Genomic DNA, 22,606 nt, shown 5'->3' on the forward strand with positions numbered 1-22,606 from the left:
GCCAGGAGGGAATGGCAAGACATACTTAAAGTGATGAAAGACAATAACCTACAGCCCAGATTACTGTACCCAGCAAGGATCTCATTCAAATACGAAGGAGAAATCAAAAGCTTTACAGACAAGCAAGAGCTGAGAGAATTCAGCACCACCAAACCAGCTCTCCAACAAATTCTAAAGGATATCCTCTAGACAGGAAACACGAAAGGGTGTATAAACCCGAACCCAAAACAATAAAGTAAATGGCAACGGGATCATACTTATCAATAATTACCTTAAACGTAAATGGGTTGAACGCCCCAACCAAAAGACAAAGACTGGCCGAATGGATACAAAAACAAGACCCCTCTATATGCTGCTTACAAGAGACCCACCTCAAAACAAGGGACACATACAGACTGAAAGTGAAGGGCTGGAAAAAGATATACCACGCGAATAGAGACCAAAAGAAAGCAGGAGTGGCAATACTCATATCCGATAAAATAGACTTTAAAACAAAGGCTGTGAAAAGAGACAAAGAAGGCCACTACATAATGATCAAAGGAACAATCCAAGAAGAAGATATAACAATTATAAATATATATGCACCCAATATAGGAGCACCACAATATGTAAGACAAATGCTAACAAGTATGAAAGGGGAAATCAACAATAACACAATAATAGTGGGAGACTTTAATACCCCACTCACACCTATGGACAGATCAACTAAACAGAAAATTAACAAAGAAACGCAAACTTTAAATGATACATTAGATCAGTTAGACCTAATTGATATCTATAGGACATTTCACCCCAAAACAACGAATTTCACCTTTTTTCAAGTGCTCATGGAACCTTCTCCAGGATAGATCACATCCTGGGCCATAAATCTAAACTTGATAAATTCAAGAAAATCGAAATCATTCCAAGCATCTTTTCTGACCATAATGCATTAAGATTAGATCTCAATTACAGGAGAAAAACTATTAAAAATTCCAACATATGGAGGTTGAACAACACACTTCTGAATAACCAACAAATCACAGAAGAAATCAAAAAGAAATCAAAATATGCATAGAAACTAATGAAAATGAAAACACAACAACCCAAAACCTGTGGGACACTATAAAAGCAATGCTAAGAGGAAAGTTCATAGCAATACAGGCATACCTCAAGAAACAAGAAAAAGTCAAATAAATAACCTAACTCTACAACTAAAGCAACTAGAAAAGGAAGAGTTGGAGAACCCCAGAGTGAGTAGAAGGAAAGAAATCTTAAAAATTAGGGCAGAAATAAATGCAAAAGAAACAAAAGAGACCATAGCAAAAATCAACAAAGCCAAAAGCTGGTTCTTTGAAAGGATAAATAAAATTGACAAACCATTAGCCAGACTCATCAAGAAGCAAAGAGAGAAAAATCAAATCAATAAAATTAGAAATGAAAATGGAGAGATCACAACAGACAACACAGAAATACAAAGGATCATAAGAGACTACTATCAGCAGTTGTATGCCAATAAAATGGACAACGTGGAAGAAATGGACAAATTCTTAGAAAAGTACAATTTTCCAAAACTGAACCAGGAAGAAATAGAAAATCTTAACAGACCCATCACAAGCACGGAAGTTGATACTGTAATCAGAAATCTTCCAGCAAACAAAAGCCCAGGTCCAGATGGCTTCACAGCTGAATTCTACCAAAAATTTCGAGAAGAGCTAACACCTATCCTCCTCAAACTCTTCCAGAAAATTGCAGAGGAAGGTAAACTTCCAAACTCATTCTATGAGGCCACCATCACCCTAATACCAAAACCTGACAAAGACGCCACAAAAAAAGAAAACTACAGGCCAATATCTCTGATGAACATAGATGCAAAAATCCTCAACAAAATTCTAGCAATCAGAATCCAACAACACATTAAAAGATCATACACCATGACCAAGTGGGCTTTATCCCAGGGATGCAAGGATTCTTCAATATCCGCAAATCAATCAATGTAATTCACCACATTAACAAATTGAAAATAAAAACCATATGATTATCTCAATAGATGCAGAGAAGGCCTTTGACAAAATTCAACATCCATTTATGATAAAAACCCTCCAGAAAGCAGGAATAGAAGGAACATACCTCAACATAATAAAAGCTATCTATGACAAACCCACAGCAAACATTATCCTCAATGGTGAAAAATTGAAAGCATTTCCCCTAAAGTCAGGAACAAGACAAGGGTGTCCACTTTCACCGCTACTATTCAACATAGTTCTGGAAGTTTTGGCCACAGCAATCAGAGCAGAAAAAGAAATAAAAGGAATCCAAATTGGAAAAGAAGAAGTAAAACTCTCACTGTTTGCAGATGACATGATCCTCTACATGGAAAACCCTAAAGACTCCACCAGAAAATTACTAGAGCTAATCAATGAATATAGTAAAGTTGCAGGATATAAAATCAACACACAGAAATCCCTTGCATTCCTATACACGAATAATGAGAAAGTAGAAAAAGAAATTAAGGAAACAATTCCATTCACCATTGCAACGAAAAGAATAAAATACTTAGGAATATATCTACCTAAAGAAAATAAAGACCTATATATAGAAAACTATAAAACACTGATGAAAGAAATCAAAGAGGACACTAATAGATGGAGAAATATACCATGTTCATGGATTGGAAGAATCAATATAGTGAAAATGAGTATACTACCCAAAGCAATTTACAAATTCAATGCAATCCCTATCAAGCTACCAGCCACATTTTCACAGAACTAGAACAAATAATTTCAAGATTTGTATGGAAATACAAAAACCTCGAATAGCCAAAGCAATCTTGAGAAAGAAGAATGGAACTGGAGGAATCAACTTGCCTGACTTCAGGCTCTATTACAAAGCCACAGTCATCAAGACAGTATGGTACTGGCACAAAGACAGACATATAGATCAATGGAACAAAATAGAAAGCCCAGAGATAAATCCACACACCTATGGACACCTTATCTTTGACAAAGGAGGCAAGAATATACAATGGAGTAAAGACAACCTCTTTAACAAGTGGTGCTGGGAAAACTGGTCAACCACTTGTAAAAGAATGAAACTAGATCACTTTCTAACACCGTACACAAAAATAAACTCAAAATGGATTAAAGATCTAAATGTAAGATCAGAAACTATGAAACTCCTAGAGGAGAACATAGGCAAAACACTCTCAGACATAAATCACAGCAGGATCCTCTATGATCCACCTCCCAGAATTCTGGAAATAAAAGCAAAAATAAACAAATGGGATCTAATTAAAATTAAAAGCTTCTGCACAACAAAGGAAAATATAAGCAAGGTGAAAAGACAGCCTTCTGAATGGGAGAAAATAATAGCAAATGAAGCAACTGACAAACAACTAATCTCAAAAATATACAAGCAACTTATGCAGCTCAATTCCAGAAAAATAAACGACCCAATCAAAAAATGGGCCAAAGAACTAAATAGACATTTCTCCAAAGAAGACATACGGATGGCTAACAAACACATGAAAAGATGCTCAACATCACTCATTATTAGAGAAATGCAAATCAAAACCACAATGAGGTACCACTTCACACCAGTCAGAATGGCTGCGATCCAAAAATCTGCAAGCAATAAATGCTGGAGGGGGTGTGGAGAAAAGGAACCCTCCTACACTGTTGGTGGGAATGCAAACTAGTACAGCCACTATGGAGAACAGTGTGGAGATTCCTTAAAAATTGCAAATAGAACTACCTTATGACCCAGCAATCCCACTTCTGGGCATACACACCGAGGAAACCAGAATTGAAAGAGACACATGTACCCCAATGTTCATCGCAGCACTGTTTATAATAGCCAGGACATGGAAACAACCTAGATGTCCATCAGCAGATGAATGGATAAGAAAGCTGTGGTACATATACACAATGGAGTATTACTCAGCAGTTAAAAAGAATTCATTTGAATCAGTTCTGATGAGATGGATGAAACTGGAGCCGATTATACAGAGTGAAGTAAGCCAGAAAGAAAAACACCAATACAGTATACTAACACATATATATGGAATTTAGGAAGATGGCAATGACGACCCTGTATGCAAGACAGGGAAAGAGACACAGATGTGTATAACGGACTTTTGGACTCAGAGGGAGAGGGAGAGGGTGGGATGATTTGGGAGAATGACATTCTAACATGTATACTATCATGTGAGTTGAATCGCCAGTCTATGTCTGACGCAGGATGCAGCATGCTTGGGGCTGGTGCATGGGGATGACCCAGAAAGATGTTATGGGGAGGGAGGTGGGAGGGGGGTTCATGTTTGGGAATGCATGTAAGAATTAAAGATTTTAAAATTTAAAAAAAATATATATAAAAGAAAAAGATAGGTAATCTTTACAAAATACCAATGAGAAATGCAGCCTAAAAATACATCTCTTCAATAAGCCTTCAAATTAACAAAAATGAATATAATCCAACCTGGATTATATTTGCCTTTATGGCAATACAGTTGTAAAATAAATTAATTTTTTTTCTTTCAGTGGAAGAAGGAGCCCATGCAAGTCCTTAGGGCCCAGGTAAGTCATAATGCACCCCTGGGTCCTAGGAGTCCAGAATCCTGGGCTACTGAGGCAGCAGGGTTCTGGAGAACACAGTTCAGTTCAGTTCAGTCGTTCAGTCGTGTCCGACTCTTTGCGACCACATGAATCGCAGCATGCCAGGCCTCCCTGTCCATCACCATCTCCTGGAGTTAACTCAGACTCATGTCCATCGAGTCTGTGATGCCATCCAGCCATCTCATCCTCGGTCGTCCCCTTCTCCTCCTGCCCCCAATCCCTCCCAGCATCAGAGTCTTTTCCAATGAGTCAACTCTTCACATGAGGTGGCCAAAGTACTGAAGCTTCAGCTTTAGCATCATTCCTTCCAAAGAAATCCCAGGGTTGATCTCCTTCAGAATGGACTGGTTGGATCTCCTTGCAGTCCAAGGGACTCTCAAGACTCTTCTCCAACACCACAGTTCAAATGCATCAATTCTTCGGCGCTCAGCCTTCTTCACAGTCCAACTCTCACATCCATACATGACCACAGGAAAAACCATAGCCTTGACTAGACGGACCTTAGTCGACAAAGTAACGTCTCTGCTTTTGAATATGCTATCTAGGTTGGTCATAACTTTTCTTCCAAGGAGTAAGCGTCTTTTAATTTCATGGCTACAGTCACCATCTGCAGTGATTTTGGAGCCCAAAAAAATAAAGTCTGACACTGTTTCCACTGTTTCCCCAGAACACAAGGCCACAGCAAATTTCTAAACAGCACAGAAATATCAATATTTTAACAATGCTGTATCTGTACCAGGGCATAGAATCCCGGTGACAGGATAGGTCAATCCTACCATTGTTAGGAATATTTTAAACAGATACAGCCTCTTTCTTACCTACTGGCCAACACTGCTTAGGTTCCTTGTAATCAATTTGGAATGCATGCCAGCTTTAATACGTAACTCTCTAAAAGTTCCTCAGTTTTTTATCTCTGAAAGAACTGAGATATGCAACATTTTCTGGCTTAAAGCTACACATATGCCTGGAAAGATAATTCAATAGACAGCTCTATTTAGGAAAAAGGATGGTAATTCACACAGTAAAGACCAATCTTCTTCTAAGTCGCCTCAGTTTTGTCCGACTCTGTGACCCCATAGATGGCTGCCCACCAGGCTCCCCCGTCCAATCAGATGTACTCAAATGGCAGCTGCACAGCTGGGAGGAGCCATGAATCTCCAAAATGCTCCCACCGAGGGACTGGTCATTTGACTCAGTCTTTGGTCCTACCTTTCTTTCCTACTATCTTATAGGCTGACATCAACACTCATATTTAGAATCTAGCCAACACTCTCACTTACCATTTTTTCACCTTCTCAAGTCAATGGCTTAGATTCCATTATAACACCTCATTCCCATGACCACATCTTGGGATCTATCATTCCCCCAAATTGTTCTAAATCAGAAATATCAATAAATTCCAGTACATCCCCTTCACTCACTACCTCTAATTCTTTTAGCTCTCTCACTCCTTCACTATTGCCATGCTTGTTCTTTTTTTAATTCCCCAGACTCCTCAACTTCCTGAGTTTGCTAGTCCATGCCTGAAATAATGATTTTCCTTACTAATACTGAGTGTGTTCATTTGACTCTCCACCATTACCCTCTCCTCACTTGTCCTTTGTCTAAAAGATTCATGTACCCTACAAACATCCAGTCTTAGACCAATCTTCTGATGTAATATCTCTGTGACTTTTCCTTTATTTTGGTTCTTTGGGAGAAGGATAGGGAAGATTTTAAAAGAAGGTATCTTTCATTGAAATTAAAAACCCCTTTTAGGAAGTGGAATTCTGAAGAAGTAACTTGCAATTCTCTTTCATTTCCCTCCTTAGAAATAATTTCATAGCTTCCTAATATTTTGGATTTATTCATTCATATGGGGAGATAATTTGCATTCCCTTAAGACTTCTTATAATTATATCCTACTTTATGCAAATATGAATTAAACAAATGTAAGAGACCACAATATAAAAATTTATAAAGCCTCAATTCATGCACAAAATTTGAGATAACACAAATCAAAATATTTTAAGATTTCTTCAGAAACTGCATAATTGCAAAAGTGATAGGCTAAGTGAATGGTGAGTTGTATTTATGCAAAGGCCACATGGTAAGGTCTCTAGCAAGTAAAAAATATTCTCTTTATTTTGTCAGTATTTTATGAATCATACTTTTTTATGTGAATGGTATCTTCTGAGTTCAGTCACTATTCTGCTATTACTTAACCATTCACTGTCATTATAATTTAAAATAGTTTTTATATTCTATAACAATGTAATGCAAGCATTATTAAATGGGAGTGCTAGAAGCAGTACTGAAAACATGCCTCAAAGTCAATTACTTTGACAAGAGACTTAGAAGTAAATGAACAAAACTCTAAATAAAGCCAAACAACTGCCATCACATGCTGCAAGCTGTGCTGTTAACGTGGAAATAAGCAACATGAGAAATACTAGACATAATGCTGAAAAAATTAAAAGCACAAATACATAACACATTGACTGCTAAAGAGTTATCCACCCAAAAAATACATCCCACATGCTTTATATTTATGCTTATGGGAAAATTAGTCCTTTGAATTTTGTAAGTTTTTAATTATGTGTCTTGCAACTTCCTTTTTTTAGAGATGGGGCCAAATCCCATGCAAATAAGGAAATTAGCCTGAAATTCATTTTTAAATAATACACGTTTCCTTGTGGTTCTGATTATAAACCACCATGCTTGCTACACTGAAAAATACTGAAAAGTATAATGATGAAGGAAATCACCTAGAATTTCACCATTCACTAGCCAGCTTTTCTAGCATTTAACAGTTTCTTCAGGCTTTTTCCCTCCAAAATTATGGAGGAAAAATATACATACAATTTTGTATCTTAATGATTTTTCTTGTCCTTAAATAAGAAGATTTATCAAGACACTAAGAACTATCCATGGACTTTCTAAAGTGTGGAATATATAAGTACATAAAATATCTCATTATATGATTACAACCTATTTAATTAGTACTGTCAGAAAGGAAAACAAAACTTTCCTTTACACTTATAGATTCTTCTGATTAGTCTAAGAATTAAACTGACATAAGACAGATTAGCCAGAAAAAGTCTAATTTAATTTCATACATACAGGAATCTGACATACATGAGAAGGTTTAAAGACAGAAAGATAAAATGAGGTATACATGTCATCCTGAGCTAAGGAATGGGATAGAGGCCTGGGGCTTCCAAGAATAGGAATTGTCTTATTTCAAGACAATAAGAGCAGATGTTTGGCCATTAGACATTTGCCCTGCAATATAGATGCAGCTACTTAGCTAAAATTTATCTCCAGTAATAACTTTTTTTTCCCCTGAGAAAAATTCCCAATTTTAACTCTTCTAGGTAGTTAAAGGAGGAGAGTAGGTTATCTTAACCCACAGGGTCTTTGGCTCAAAAAAATCCTCATGCAGGAGTGATACATTTTTTGGCGACTCATTCTGAATCCCTAGAGTACTGTACCCAATTCTAAAACATTAGGTAATTTCCAAGTTTGCCATAATAAATAATTCAGTGATGAATATCATTGGATATAAACTTTATCCCTGGATTGAATTATTTTTCTTGGGGAAATCCTTAGAATTATTAGATCAAATAGTATATCAATTCATATTGCAAAATTCCTTTCCAGAAAGACAAGCAATTTACAATATGTCTGGTAATAGAAAAAAAAAGTAGCCATCTCACCCCAGTGTCATTCAACAGACTATTATTATTTTTAAAAATATCATTGAAACATGTATAATATCATATAAGAAACGAATCACCAGTCTAGGGTCGATGCAGGATACAGGATGCTTAGAGCTGGTGCACTGGGATGACCCAGAGAGATGGTATGGGGAGGGAGGTGGGAGGGGGGTTCAGGATTGGGAACACGTGCACACCTGTGGCAGATTCATGTTGATGTATGGCAAAACCAACACAATATTGTAAAGTAAAAAAATAAAAAATCACCAATTTTACTAGCAAAAAAATGTACTGTTTTAATTCACACATTCTGTTATTTGTAGACTGGGATTTGCCCTGTATTTGTCAGTTAACTAATAATAATTATTTCCTAATTTGTGAATTGTCTTTATATGCCCTTGGCTCATTTCCCTATGGTTTTAACAGTTTTCCCACCAATAAATCTGAATTCTTTATGTATTAAGCATATTAATCCATAAGCCATAATTGCTTTTCTAACAGCTTAATTTCTATTTTTTAATAAGCAAAAATAAATAATATTATAACATTAGTAGTATCAGGAATCTTTTATTTCCATAAATGGTTATGCCACTGTTTCAAAAAACTTTTGATTCTCATCTGTTTATACTCTCAAATAACTTTCAGAATCTTAGAGTTCTCAGATAGTAAACAAAGTCCATTGGGATTTTTTAATGTAATTATATTAAATTTATAAATTTAACTTATAATTAATTTAGTTTTCCAGTCCCCTAAACAGTAGTTATTCCCTTGTACTTGAGATTTCTGTTTCAGTTACTTTTGGTGTGTATTTATTTAAAAAAAAAAAACACCCAAAACGTAATGCCTTCAAATAACAGTTTATTATTATTTTCTTGCAATCTCTTGTGGTGTGTAGTCAGATGACAACTGAAGCTTCAGTCTATGCCCACTAGGCTGGATGTCCAAGATGGTTTCATTGTTCATTAGTTAATCTCATCATTATCCCTCCTCATGGCCTTTCCCTTCAGCAGAGTAGCCTAGATTTCCTAGCCTCGGTGGGCTCAGGGCTCCAGGAATTGGAAGCAGTCTTATTAAAGCTAGCCTAGATTTGGCATAGGGTTACTTTTGTCATGTTCTATTGATCAAATCTGTCACCTGACAACCGTGGTGCAAAAGATGGAGGAACGTTTAACTCTTGGTGGGTAAGTAGCCTGTCTACCATCTTTGGAGAGGCGCTTCCACATTTTCTTTATTGATCTTTATCTGAGAATTTTCTTCATAAAAGTACTTAAAATTTGTGTTGCTATAGCAATTTGTATGTTTTTTTCTTTTATGGCTTGCTTCCTAAGCAGTTATTGCTAATATGAAAGAAAGATATTATCTTTGACATATTTATTTTATATTCAATCACCTTACTACGTGGTCTAAACTGATTCTAATTACTTATTATTTTAACATCCTGGTTCTCCTGAGAAGAAATCATACTATCTGAAAAAAAAGATTTTTTTTTCCTCTTTTTCAGTAGCTAAGTCTCTTACCTATTGCACCAGTTAGGACTTCTAGAACAAGACTAATAGGAAGGAGCCTTGTTTTGCTTTTGTTGTGTAATGTTTTAAGTACAAGTATACTGAAGTTGTAAACTGGACATATTTTATCAGCATACATGTTTCCCAGGGCTAAATTAAACCACTTATTTTCATATGCTAATATAATACAAATGAAGAGAAAGGTAGATTCTTATTCTAGATAAATTGAATTTATGGAGCAGGACAATAAAACAAAGATGAAGAAGGAAGTAACTAATATATTTTAGACACTGCAATATTTTCTCCCTGAAATCTATAAACTTGTTCCCAAAATAAATCATAACCATAAAATATTCCGTTAACTCCCACAAATAGCTAATATCTCTAGATAAATATAAAACATCATAAATCTCAACAATTTGTCCCTTCTTCTCAAGCTTGACTATTTATACTAGATGTAAAGAATCATATTAAGCACAGAAATATTAGAATATGGCTTTTCAGCTCTCTTATACTCACAAGTGGCTGATATTCATATGGTGGAGCATATTCTTCAGCATATGTTGTCAATGTACACCTAAGAAAGATAAGTAAATATCTGAGAAAAGCATTACTTCAAAAGAAAAATATCTTAATTTTTTAGTAGTATGTGCTTTAAACAAAATAAAAATATTTCAAGGAAGATTAGCCCTAATAAAAATTTTTAATTTTTTTAAATTCCCAGGCCTCATTTATAGTGTTAACTATCACCAGCAAGGTACCTTCCTTCAATTACTTCCAATACCACCTACTATTCTTCTGTACTAATGATATGCTATCAAGTCCCAAAGCTCAGGTGCATTCCAGACAAGGATTCTCTTTTCCACTCACTTTCTGCTTTCCAAACTTTTTGACCCTATACCCCATGTTCTCTGCTAGATGGCAACTGAAAAATAATACACAACCAGGTAGTCTGAGATTACATAGTTTCCCCAACCTCCACTCCATGAAATACATAGAAATGCTGAGTGAAATACATCCTTCTCCCCCAAGTCTACAAACACAGCCTAAGACTCAAAGCTAGAGTTTGAACTGCCTATCAAGGGCAGGAGACATGACCTTGGGTTCACAGAAGGTACAGAGCTAAATTGCTACTTATACAAAGGAGTCTGTGAAGGCTGTACCTCCATATGTGTGCGTGCTAAGTGTCCAACTCTTTGTGACCCTATAGACTGTATCCCACCAGAGCTAAACTACTGCTTCCAGTCAAGAGTCTGTAAATGTACCTACATATAAAAGAGACCAAAGAAACTCTAGCCATCAGACTAGGGAAACTTGCAAGAAAGTTTCTCTCATCTGGTACTCAGAATAGGGGAAAATTTTTTTCTCCTATGAGAAATTACTGTCCTGATTCTGCTCCTGGCAATATTATGGGATTAGATGGTCAAAGAAATTCATCTGAGAATTGCAAACCTAAAAATACCAGGAAAAAGGACATTTAAACATTTTAACATATGACTGAGCTGATGGAAGGGTAGAGAACAAGTAGAAGAATTCAAAAATAACTAGGATGTCAACTAAGAATGGTTACTGGGTACAGATGCTAATATTTATCTGGTGGTAACCACCAACTAATTACTGTCAGACTTTCAAGATGTGATTTCCAGAGGCACAACATTAGCATTATCTGGGGACTTGTAAGAAATGCAAATACTTGGATGTCACACCAAGTCCACTGAATTAGAAATTCTAGAAGCAGGCCCCACAATCTTGCTTTAACAAGCCCTTTAGGTCAGTGGTCCCCAACCTTTTTGGTAATAGGGACCTACTAGACTGGGAATGGGGGGACGTGGTTTGGGGATGATTCAAGCACATTACATTTATCGTGCATTTCATTTTTATTATTATTACATCTGCTCCACTGGAGACCATCAGGCATTAGATCCTGGATGTTGGGGACCCCTGCTCTAGGTGATTCTAAATATATAAGTATTGGCAATGAAAAGAACAAAAATTAGAAGTGTAACTTTCAGACCAACAAATAGGATATTCTTTAATATTTTTAAAGAACAGTCTAATAGAAAGCAGGAAAAGATAAAAAAATGTCAAAATTTTTTCTGCTCAGAAGACAAATTAAAATCATAAAAAATTAACACCTTGGTAATCACAAAGAAAGTAAAGGAATTAAACCCGTCAGTGAAAATATTTTCTCAGACTTAAATTGAAAATCAAGTTGTATTATATAGCCCAACTCTATGGGGTGTTTTTTTGTTTTTGTTTTTGGTTTTGGTTTTCAAGTATAGTTATCTATAATATTATCTTAGTTTTAGGTACAGAATAGTGATTCAGTATTCTTATAGATTATACTTCATTAACAGTTTTAACAAAATAATGGCTATAATTCCCTGTGTTGTACAGTCTATACTTGTTGCTTGTTTATTTTATACATAGAGGTTTTATATATCATACTCCTATCTTCCTCCTCCTCTTTTCCTTCTCCCCATTGGTAACCCACTAGCTTGTTTTCTATGGGTCTGTTTCTGCTTTGCTATATACATTTGTTTTTTTTTACATTACACATATAAGTGATAACATACAGTATGTCTTTTTCTGACTTTTCTCACTAAGCCTAATATTCTCTAGGTCCACCCATGATGCTGCAAATGGCAGGATGACATTCTTTTTATGGCTGAGTAAAACATACCATTGTATATATATACCATATCTTTATTCATGTGTTGACAGACATTTTGGTTGCTTCCATATCCTAGCAAGTGTAAACAGTGCTGCTCTGAACTTTACAGTATATGTATCTTTTCAAATTAAGGTTCCTGTTTTTTTCTGGAAATAAACTCATGAGTGTAATTGCTGGATCATAAGGTAGTTTTATTTCTGATTTTTTGAGAAAACTTCATACTGTTTTCCACAGAGTCTGTACCAATTTACATTCCCAAGAGTGTGCAGGGGTTCCATTTTTCCCACATTCTCACCCACGTTTGTTTTTTGTGTTATTTTTTAATGATACCTGTTCTGATAGGTGTAAGGTGATATCTCATTTTTGTTTTGATTCAGTCAGTTCAGTTCAGTTCAGTCACTCACTCATGTCCGACTCTTTGCAACCCCATGAACTGCAGCACAACAGACCTCCCTGCATATCACCAATTCCCGGAGTCTACCCAAAACCATGTCCCTCGAGTCGGTGATGCCGTCCAACCGTCTCATCCTCTGTCGTCCCCTTCTCCTCCTGTCCTCAATCTTTCCCAGCATCAGGGTCTTTTCAAATGAGTCAGCTCTTCACATCACGTGGTCAAAGTATTGGAGTTTCAGCTTCAGCATCAGTCCTTTCAAAGAACACCCAGGACTGATCTCCTTTAGGATGGACTGGTTGGATCTCCTTGCAGTCCAAGGGACTCTCAAGAGTCTTCTCCAACACCACAGCTCAAAAGCATCAGTTCTTCAGTTCTCAGCTTTCTTATAGTCCAAATTTCACAACCAAACATGATTACTGGAAAAACCATTGCCTTGACTAGACGGACCTTTGTTGGCAAAGTAATGTCTCTGCTTTTTAATATGCTGTCTAGGTTGGTCATAACTTTCCTTCCAAGGAGTAAGCGTCTTTTAATTTCATGGCTGCAATCACCATCTGCAGTGATTTTGGAGTCCCCCAAAATAGCCACTGTTTCCACTGTTTCTCCATCTACTTCCCATGAAGTGATGGGACCAGATGCCATAATCTTAGTTTTCTGAATGTTGAGCTTTAAGCCACTTTTTCACTCTCCTCTTTCACTTGCATCAAGAGGCTCTTTAGTTCCTCTTCACTTCGTGCCGTAAGGGTGGTGTCATCTGCATATCTGAGGTTATTGATATTTCTCCTGGCTATCTTGATTCCAGCTTATGCTTCCTCCAGCCCAGCATTTCTCATGATGTACTCTGCATAGAAGTTAAATAAGCAGGGTGACAATATACAGCCTTGACGTACTCCTTTTCCTATTTCAAACCAGTCTGTTGTTCCACGTCCAGTTCTAACTGTTGCTTCCTGACCTGCATACAGGTTTCTCTAGAGGCAGGTCAGGTGGTCTGGTATTCCCATCTCTCTCAGAATTTTCCACAGTTTATTGTGATCCACACAGTCAAAGGCTTTGGCATAGTCAATAAAGCAGAAACAGATATTTTTCTGGAATTCTCTTGCTTTTTCCATGATCCAGCAGATGTTGGCTATTTGATGTCTGGTTCCTCTGCCTTTTCTAAAACCAGCTTGATATTCTGGAAGTTCACGGTTCATGTATTGCTGAAGCCTGGCTTGGAGAATTTTGAGCATTACTTTACTAGCGTGTGAGATGAGTGCGATTGTGTAGTAGTTTGAGCATTCTTTGGCATTGCCTTTCTTTGGGATTGGAATGAAAACTGACCTTTTCCCATCCTGTGGCCACTGCTGAGTTTTCCAAATTTGCTGGCATTTTGAGTGCAGCACTTCCACAGCATCATCTACCAGGATTTGAAATAGCTCAACTGGAATTCCATCACCTCCACTAGCTTTGTTCGTAGTGATGCTTTCTCAGGCCTATTGACTTCACATTCCAAGATGTCTGGCTTGAGGTGAGTGATCACACCATCATGATTATCTGAGTCATGAAGATCTTTTTTGGACAGCTCTTCTGTGTATTCTTGCCACCTCTTCTTAATATCTTCTGCTTCTGTTAGGTCCATACCTTTTCTGTCCTTTATTGAGCCCATCTTTGCATGATATTTCATTTGCGTGACATTTCATTCCCTTGGTATCTCTAATTCTCTTGAAGAGATCTCTAGACTTTCCCATTCTATTGTTTTTCTCTATTTCTTTGCATTGATCACTGAGGAAGGATTTCTTATCTCTCCTTGCTATTCTTTGGAACTCTGCATTCAAATGGGTATATTTTTCCTTTTCTCCTTTGCTTTTCACTTCCTTTCTTTTCACAGATATTTGTAAGCCCTCCTCAGACAGCCATTTTGCTTTTTTGCATTTCTTTTCCATGGGGATGGTCTTGACCTGTCTCCTGTACAATGTCACATACCTCCATCCACAGTTCATCAGACACTCTGTCTATCAGATCTAGTTCCTTAAATCTATTTCTCACTTCCATTGTATAGTCATAAGGATTTGCTTTAGGTCATACCTGAATTGGTCTAGTGCTTTTCTCCACTTTCTTCAATTTCAGTCTGAATTTGGCAATAAGGAGTTCATGATCTGAGCCACAGTCAGCTCCTGGTCTTGTTCTTGCTGACTGTATAGAGCTTCTCCATCTTTGGCTACAAAGAATATAATCAATCTGATTTCAGTGTTGACCATCTGGTGATGTCCATGTGTAGAGTCTTCTCTTGTGTTGTTGGAAGAGGGTGTTTGCTATGACCAGTGCGTTCTCTTAGCAGAACTCTATTAGCCTCTGCCCTGCTTCATTCTGTACTCCAAGGCCAAATTTGCCTATGACTCCAGGTGTTTCTTGACTTCCTACTTTTGCATTCCAGTCCCTTATAATGAAAAGGACATCTTTTTTGGGTGTTAATTCTAAAAGGTCTTGTAGGTCTTCATAGAACCGTTCAACTTCAGCTTCTTCAGCGTTACTGGTTGAGGCATAGACTTGGATTACTGTGATACTGAGTGGTTTGCCTTGGAGACGAACAGAGGTCATTTTGTCATTTTTGAGATTGCATCCAACTACTGCATTTTGGCCTCTTTTGTTGACCATAATGGCTACTTCATTTCTTCTGAGGGATTCCTGCCCGCAGTAGTAGATATAATGGTCATCTGAGTTAAATTCACCCATTCCAGTCCATCTTAGTTCACTGATTCCTAGAATGTCAATGTTCACTCTTGCCATCTCTTGTTTGACCACTTCCAATTTGCCTTGATTCATGGACCTAACATTCCAGGTTCCTATGCAATATTGCTCTTTACAGCATCGAACCCTGCTTCCATCACCAGTCCCATTCACAACTGTGTATTGTTTTTGCTTTGGCTCCATCCCTTCATTCTTTCTGGAGTTATTTCTCCACCGATCTCCAGTAGCATATTGGGCACCTACCAACCTGGGAAGTTCATCTTTCAGTATCCTATCCTTTTGCCTTTTCATACTGTTCATGGGGTTCTCAAGGCAAGAATACTGAAGTGGTTTGCCATTCCCTTCTCCAGTGGACCACAGAAACTTAGATTTGCATTTCTCAGATAATTAACAATGCTGAGCAACTTTTCATGTGCCTCTTAGCCATCTGTGTGTCTTCCTCAGAAAAATGTCTATTCAGGTCTTTTGCCCATTTTTTAATTGGGTTGTTTGTTTTTTGATATTGAGTTGTATGAGCTATTTATATGTTTTGGATATTAACCCCCTGTTGATCACAGCATTTGAAAATATTTTCTCCTATTCAATAAGTTATCTTTTCATTTTGTCAATGGTTTCATTCAACATGCAAAAGCCTTCAAGTTTTATTTGTTATCCTATTTGTTTATTTTTGCTTTTATTTATTTTGCTTTAGGAGACAGACTCCAAAAAGCACTGCTATGATTTATGTCAAAGACTGTTCTGCTTATGTTTTCCTCTAGGAGTCTTATGGTATCTGGTCTTACATTCAGGTCTTTAATCCATATAATTTATTTTCTGAATATGGTGTTTGAGAATGTTTTAATTTCATTCTTTTACATGGAGCTGTCCAATTTTTATGTCCAGCACTACTTATTGAAGGGAGTGTCTTTTCTCCACTGTATATTCTTGCCTACTTTGTCATAGATTATTGGATGATAGATGCATGGGTTTATTTCTAGACTCTCTAGTTTGTCTCACTAATCTATGTATCTGGTTTTATGCCAGTACCATGCTCTTTTGATTACTGTGGCATTTTAGTAGATTCTGAAGTCAGCAAGAATGATACCTTCAGCCTTGTTATTTTTTCTGAAGATCATATTGGCAATTTTTGCCACACATTAACACACATTAGTCTTTTGTGGTTCCATATAAATTTTAGGACTATTTGTTCTAGTTCCATGAAAACTGTCATGAGTATTTTAACAGGGATTGCATTAATTGCTTGCTTTGGATAGTATGGCCATTTTAACAATATTAATTTTCTAATCCATGAACATGGGATATCTTTCCATTTTAAAATATCATCTCTAATTTCCTTTATGTATTTTAAATATCATCTTCAATTTAAATTTATAAAAATATAAATCAATGTTTTATAGTTTTCAGAGTATAGGTATTTCACCTCCTTGGTTAAGTTCATTCCTAGGTATTTTATAATTTTTTATTCAATTTTAAATGAGTGCCCCCCTTTTTTGCTTTCTCTTTCTGAAAGCTCACTATTAGTGATTAATAATATACAAATTTCTGTATATTAATTTTGTATCTTACAACTTTACTGAATTTATTTATTAGTTCTATTGGTTTTTTTGTTAGAGATTTTAGGGTTTTATATACACAGTATCAGGGCTTCCCCATTAGCTCAGATGGTAAAGCATCTGCCTGCAATGCAGGATACATGGATTCGATCACTGGGTTGGGAAGATGCCCCGGAGAAGGAAATGGCAGCCCACTCCAGTACCCTTGCCTGGAAAATCCTGTGCATGGAGGAGCCTGGTAGGCTACAGTCCATGGGATCGCAAAGAGTTGGACATGACTGAGCAACTTCACTGGTTCACTGGATACACAGTATCATGTCATCTGCCAATAGTAACAATTTGACTTCTTCCCTTCCACCTTGGATGCCTTTTATTCCCTTTTCTTATGTGACTACTGTGGCTAGGACTTCCAATACCATGTAAATAGAAGTGGCAAGACTGGGCATCCTTGTCTTGTTCCAGACTCGGCATATATTGGGGCATGAGCTGTGGTAGACTAGCCACGGTCACAGTACTGTTCTGGGCTATCTCTGAGGCATTGCTTGAGTAAGCATTAACAACGGCCACTGTGCCTCCACTGAGAACCAAGTCACTTTTGTATCCCATGGCCAAGCTTTTTCCCTGGTCTTGGCAGTCCTAGATCTCTGTGATGTGAAGTAAGTGAGGCTAGAGCATTTGCTCAGCTCAGGCTGGGGCACATGCCAAAGTGTTTGCAGGAAACTCAGCAACCACTAGAGCTGAGTTTTTGAAGGACTTCCAATACCGTGTAAATAGAAGTGGTGAGACTGGGCATCCTTGTCTTGTTCCAGACTCTTGGCATATATTGGGGCATGAGCTGTGGTAGACTAGCCACGGTCACAGTACTGTTCTGGGCTGTCAGTTGACCTCCGATCTGCCTCAGAATCCAGGCTTCACATAACCCTTCTATTAGTCTCAGCGGTCCTCCAGCCAGCCAAGGGGGCTCATCTCTCCTTTTCTGAGCCCTAGGACTGGGGTACCCAATGTGTGACTTGAACCATTCAGTCTCTGGGACATGTCTCCACTCATGCAATCTTTTCTTCTGGGTCCCCTCCCAGGGGCACAGATGCCAGGCTGACTGCTTTTCTTTCCTCTCTACTTGATTACATGTGGATTTTTGTTATAGTCTTGGTTGTACAGAGGTCTTTCTGCCAGTTTCCAGCTAGCTTACAGTGAGAATTTTTCTATGTGTAGATGTATTTTTTAATGTGTTCATGGGGGGAGGAGAGTTCCATGTCCTCCTACTCTACATCTTGGTTGATCTCCTCCCAACTCTATGCTTTTTACACCTAAAATAAAATTATTTTCCAAAAAATGCTTGAAAATAAAAGGATATAAAAATATATATCCAGCAAATATTAACCAAAAGCAAGTGTTCTTATTAATATCATATGTAATTGATATTGAATCAAAATTATTAATTATAAAGATCATTACCTTCTGATTAAAGGAATAAGTCACTAAAGAAGACATAATAATCCCAAATCAATAAACATAACAACACACAGAATATGTAAGACAAAAAATGACAGAATCACTAGGATAAAATGACTAATTCACAGTTATAGAGGAAGAATGTACCACATGCCTAGAACTTGGGTTTCTTAAACCTAAATCTACATACAGCTTCCAATACCATATAGATTAACAGCAAACAAAATCATGTAAGTGTTGATGCATAGAGTGTAACAGAGGCTAGAAAAGACTACAAACTTCTGTTTACACATAGGTGGGAAAACAATCCAGAATCAGCAGAACCAGATCCAGAGCCCTTTAGGAGCAAAATCATGCAAGGATTACATGGAAGAGGAGAAAGAGAAATACTGAAAACAAGTTGGGAAAATGCTGAAAACAAGCCTGAGACTAGAGAATTTGAACAACGGCTTTCCAAGAAAGCTGGGCTTTCCTGGTGGCTCAGAGGTTAAAGCGTCCCGCCCGCAATGCGGGAGACCTGGGTTCGATCCCTGGGTTGGGAAGATCCCCTGGAGAAGGAAATGGCAACCCACTCCAGTATTCTTGCCTGGAGAATCCCATGGACGGAGGAACCTGGTGGGCTACAGTCCATGGGGTCTCAAAGAGTCGGACACAACTGAGCGACTTCACTCACTCTTTCCAAGAAAAAGACTTGGAAAGTATGAAAGACCACAATAACAGTCTTGGGAAGGCACTGCCTCTAGTAAACTAACAAGGTAAAGAAAAATAAGAAATTAAGCCCACAAGTTAAGCGTCCTAGAACCACCATTCTTTCATAAAAGATGCCATTAACGAAATAAAGCTAATTTCACTGATTCAACAGAAGAGGGCACTCCTGAACCAAGATATTGAGGAAACTGCCCAACTTTCACTCCCTCTTTGTACAATTACATGGTTGCTACTATTCCAAGAAAACTCAACATACTTAAACAACAAAAGGCAACATTACTATGAGAAGAAAACAATAAGTGAAAATCAAAACTAAACTGATGAAAATCCTCCCAAGAAATATTTTCCCAAATGGTCACAGAAGTTCTCCATCAACATTTCTATTCAATGAAGTACTAAAGATTCTGGCAGATACAGTAAAACAAGAAAAAGAAGCACAAATATACTAATGTGAATGGAAGAACAGTATTCTCATTTTCCAACAGATGATAAGGTTGTATGTTAGACTACCCAAAAGAATCTACAAATCATAAAAACAGGCAACTTTCAGGGAGGTTGTTAGATATGAGATCAATACACAGAAATATAATAGCCATACACCAATAACAAGAAATTAGTAAGTGTGGTAAAAGTGGTAAAATCCCACTTACAACTGCAATAAAATCTCTGAGCTTACTATAGGAATACAATGGAAGATTGACATTTATGAAGAAAATGTATAAAAGAATCAAAAGGACATAAAAGAACTGCTTTATTTATAATGGATGACTCAACATATGTTACATATGTGTATGTGTATATATATAATTTCTAAAAGGTTTAATGTCTGATATTTTATATATAGGTCTTGATTAAATTTTAATTTAAAAATTCTATTGCTCAAAAGACAGTATAAACAGAGTTATAAGACTAGAAGGAGTTATTATAATATAAAATTAACTAAAGCAAGATTAGCCCAGATTTTTAAAATTCTTACAAATCAATAAAAGACAACATCTCATAAAAATGGGGTTTTTAAATAACCAGTCAATTCATAGTAGAAAAATCAGAATGACTAATAAAATTTTAAAATTAATTAAAGCTTAAAATTCAGACAAATTTAGTGATTAGTGAAATGCAAAGTAAAACTACAATGATATACCATGTTATATCCATTAGATTGGTAAAAACTAAAATTTTTCTAAATGTTGATAAAAATATGAAAGAATGAAAGATTCATACACTATTGGTGGCAATATTTTTACAAAATTGAAGATGCACACCTCTTAATACTCAGGAATTCTGAGTATAAAGAAACCCTTGCATATATATTGAAGGAGACATATGTACATGTAAACATATTCAGTGAAGACTTATTTGCAATAATAAAAATTTGGAAACTATCCAATGGGTCCATTGACAGGGTGATATATTGGATAACTAGATAAGTCATTTTTCAAAAACAATTATAAAGCATATGTGATTAAAAATATTAACTTACATTGTAACCAGATAATGAGTTGATGAGTGTTTGAAAGTATTTTATTTGGAAATATTCCATCTTAAAAAATTTAAGTGTGAATAGATGACTATGAATAAACTTATTCTCCTGTTTTATTCTCACCTGATGTTACGACTCAAATATGATTATCATTCAAAGTTTGCTTTGGGCAGGTCGACCTTGAAAGCTAGCACTGGGCATTTTTCAACTCACTTAAAGCAGGCAGAAACCCATCCCCCGAGTTCAGGCCCTTTTCAGTTCAGTTCAGTTGCTCAATTGTGTCCAACTCTTTGTGACCCCATGGACTGTAGCACTCCAGGCTTCCTTGTCAATCACCAACTCCCGGGGTCTGCTCAAACTCATGTCCATTGGGTCAGTGATGCCATTCAACCATCTCATCCTCTGTTGTCCCCTTCTCCTCCTGCCTTCAATCTTTCCCAGCATCAGGGTTTTTTCCAGTGAGTCAGTTCTTCACATCAGGTGGCCAAAGTAGTGGAGCTTCAGCTTAAGCATCAGTCCATCCAATGAATATTCAAGACTGATTTCCTTTAAGGTGGACTGGTTGGATCTCCTTGCAGTCCAAAGGACTCTCAAGAGTCTTCTCCAACACCACAGTTCAAAAGCATCAGTGCTTTGGTGCTCAGCTTTCTTTATAGTCCAACTCTTACATCCATACATGACTACTAGAAAAACCATAGCTTTGACTAGACAGACCTTTTTTGGCAAAGTAATGTGTCTGCTTTTTAATATGCTGTCTGGGTTGGTCATAGCTTTTATTCCAAGGAGCAAGTGTCTTTTAATTTCATGGCTGCAATCACCGTCTGCAGTGATTTTGGAGCCCAAGAAAACAAAGTCAATCACTGTTTCCATTGTTTCCCCATCTATTTGCCATGAAGTGATGGACCGGATACCATAATCTTAGTTTCCTGAATGTTGAGCTTTAAGCCAACTTTTTCACTCTCCTCTTTCACTTTCATCAAGAGGCTCTTTAGTTCTTCTTCACTTTCTGCCATAAGGGTGGTGTCATCTGCATATCCGAGGTTACTGATATTTCTCCTAGCAATCTTGATTCCAGCTTATGCTTCCTCCAGCCCAGCATTTCTCATGATGTACTCTGCATAGTAGTTAAATAAGCAGCATGACAATGTACAGCCTTGACATACGCCTTTTGTGATTTGGAACCAGTCTGTTGTTCCATGTCCAGTTCTAACTGTTGCTTTTTGACCTGCATACAGATTTCTCAAGAGGCAAGTTAGGCAGTCTGGTATTCCTATCTCTTGAAGAATTGTCCACAGTTTGTTGTGATCTATACACTCAAAGGCTGTAGTGTAGTCAATAAAGCAAAGTAGATGTTTTTCTGGAACTCTCTTGCTCTTTTGATGATCCAGTGGATATTGGCAATTTGATCTCTGGTTCCTCTGCCTTTTCTAAAACCAGCTTGAACATCTGGAAGTTCATGGTTCATGTATTGCTAAAGCCTCGCTTGGAGAATTTTGAGTATTACCTTGCTAACATGTGAGATGAGTGCAATTGTGCGGTAGTTTGAACATTCTTTGGGATTGGAATGAAAACTGACCTTTTCCAGTCCCATGGCCACTGCTGAGTTTTCCAAATTTGCTAGCATTTTGAGTGCAGCACTTTCACAGCATCATATTTTAGGATTTGAAATAGCTCAACTGGACTAGCTTTGTTTATAGTGATGCTTTCTAAGGTCCATTTGACTTCGTATTCCAGGATGTCTGGCTCTAGGTGAGTAATCACCCCATTGTGGTTATCTGGGTCATGAAGATCAGGCCCTTTTCCCTTTTTTATCACCTCCAGGC

General features: G+C 37.1%; 1 protein-coding gene across 2 annotated transcripts in view; it reads right to left on the bottom strand.

The window, feature by feature from the left end:
- The window catches only part of CFAP95 (cilia and flagella associated protein 95), a 106,709-nt gene that overhangs the window by 21,961 nt on the left and 62,142 nt on the right, over window positions 1-22,606 (bottom strand). For both annotated transcript variants that reach the window (XM_042243364.2, XM_042243363.2), the window contains one exon: window positions 10,315-10,372. In XM_042243364.2, the coding sequence (XP_042099298.1) occupies window positions 10,315-10,372 (58 nt within the window). The remainder of the gene's footprint in view (window positions 1-10,314; window positions 10,373-22,606) is intronic.

The sequence above is a fragment of the Ovis aries genome, chromosome 2 (genome assembly GCF_016772045.2).
Source record: "Ovis aries strain OAR_USU_Benz2616 breed Rambouillet chromosome 2, ARS-UI_Ramb_v3.0, whole genome shotgun sequence".
Taxonomy (NCBI): domain Eukaryota; kingdom Metazoa; phylum Chordata; class Mammalia; order Artiodactyla; family Bovidae; genus Ovis; species Ovis aries.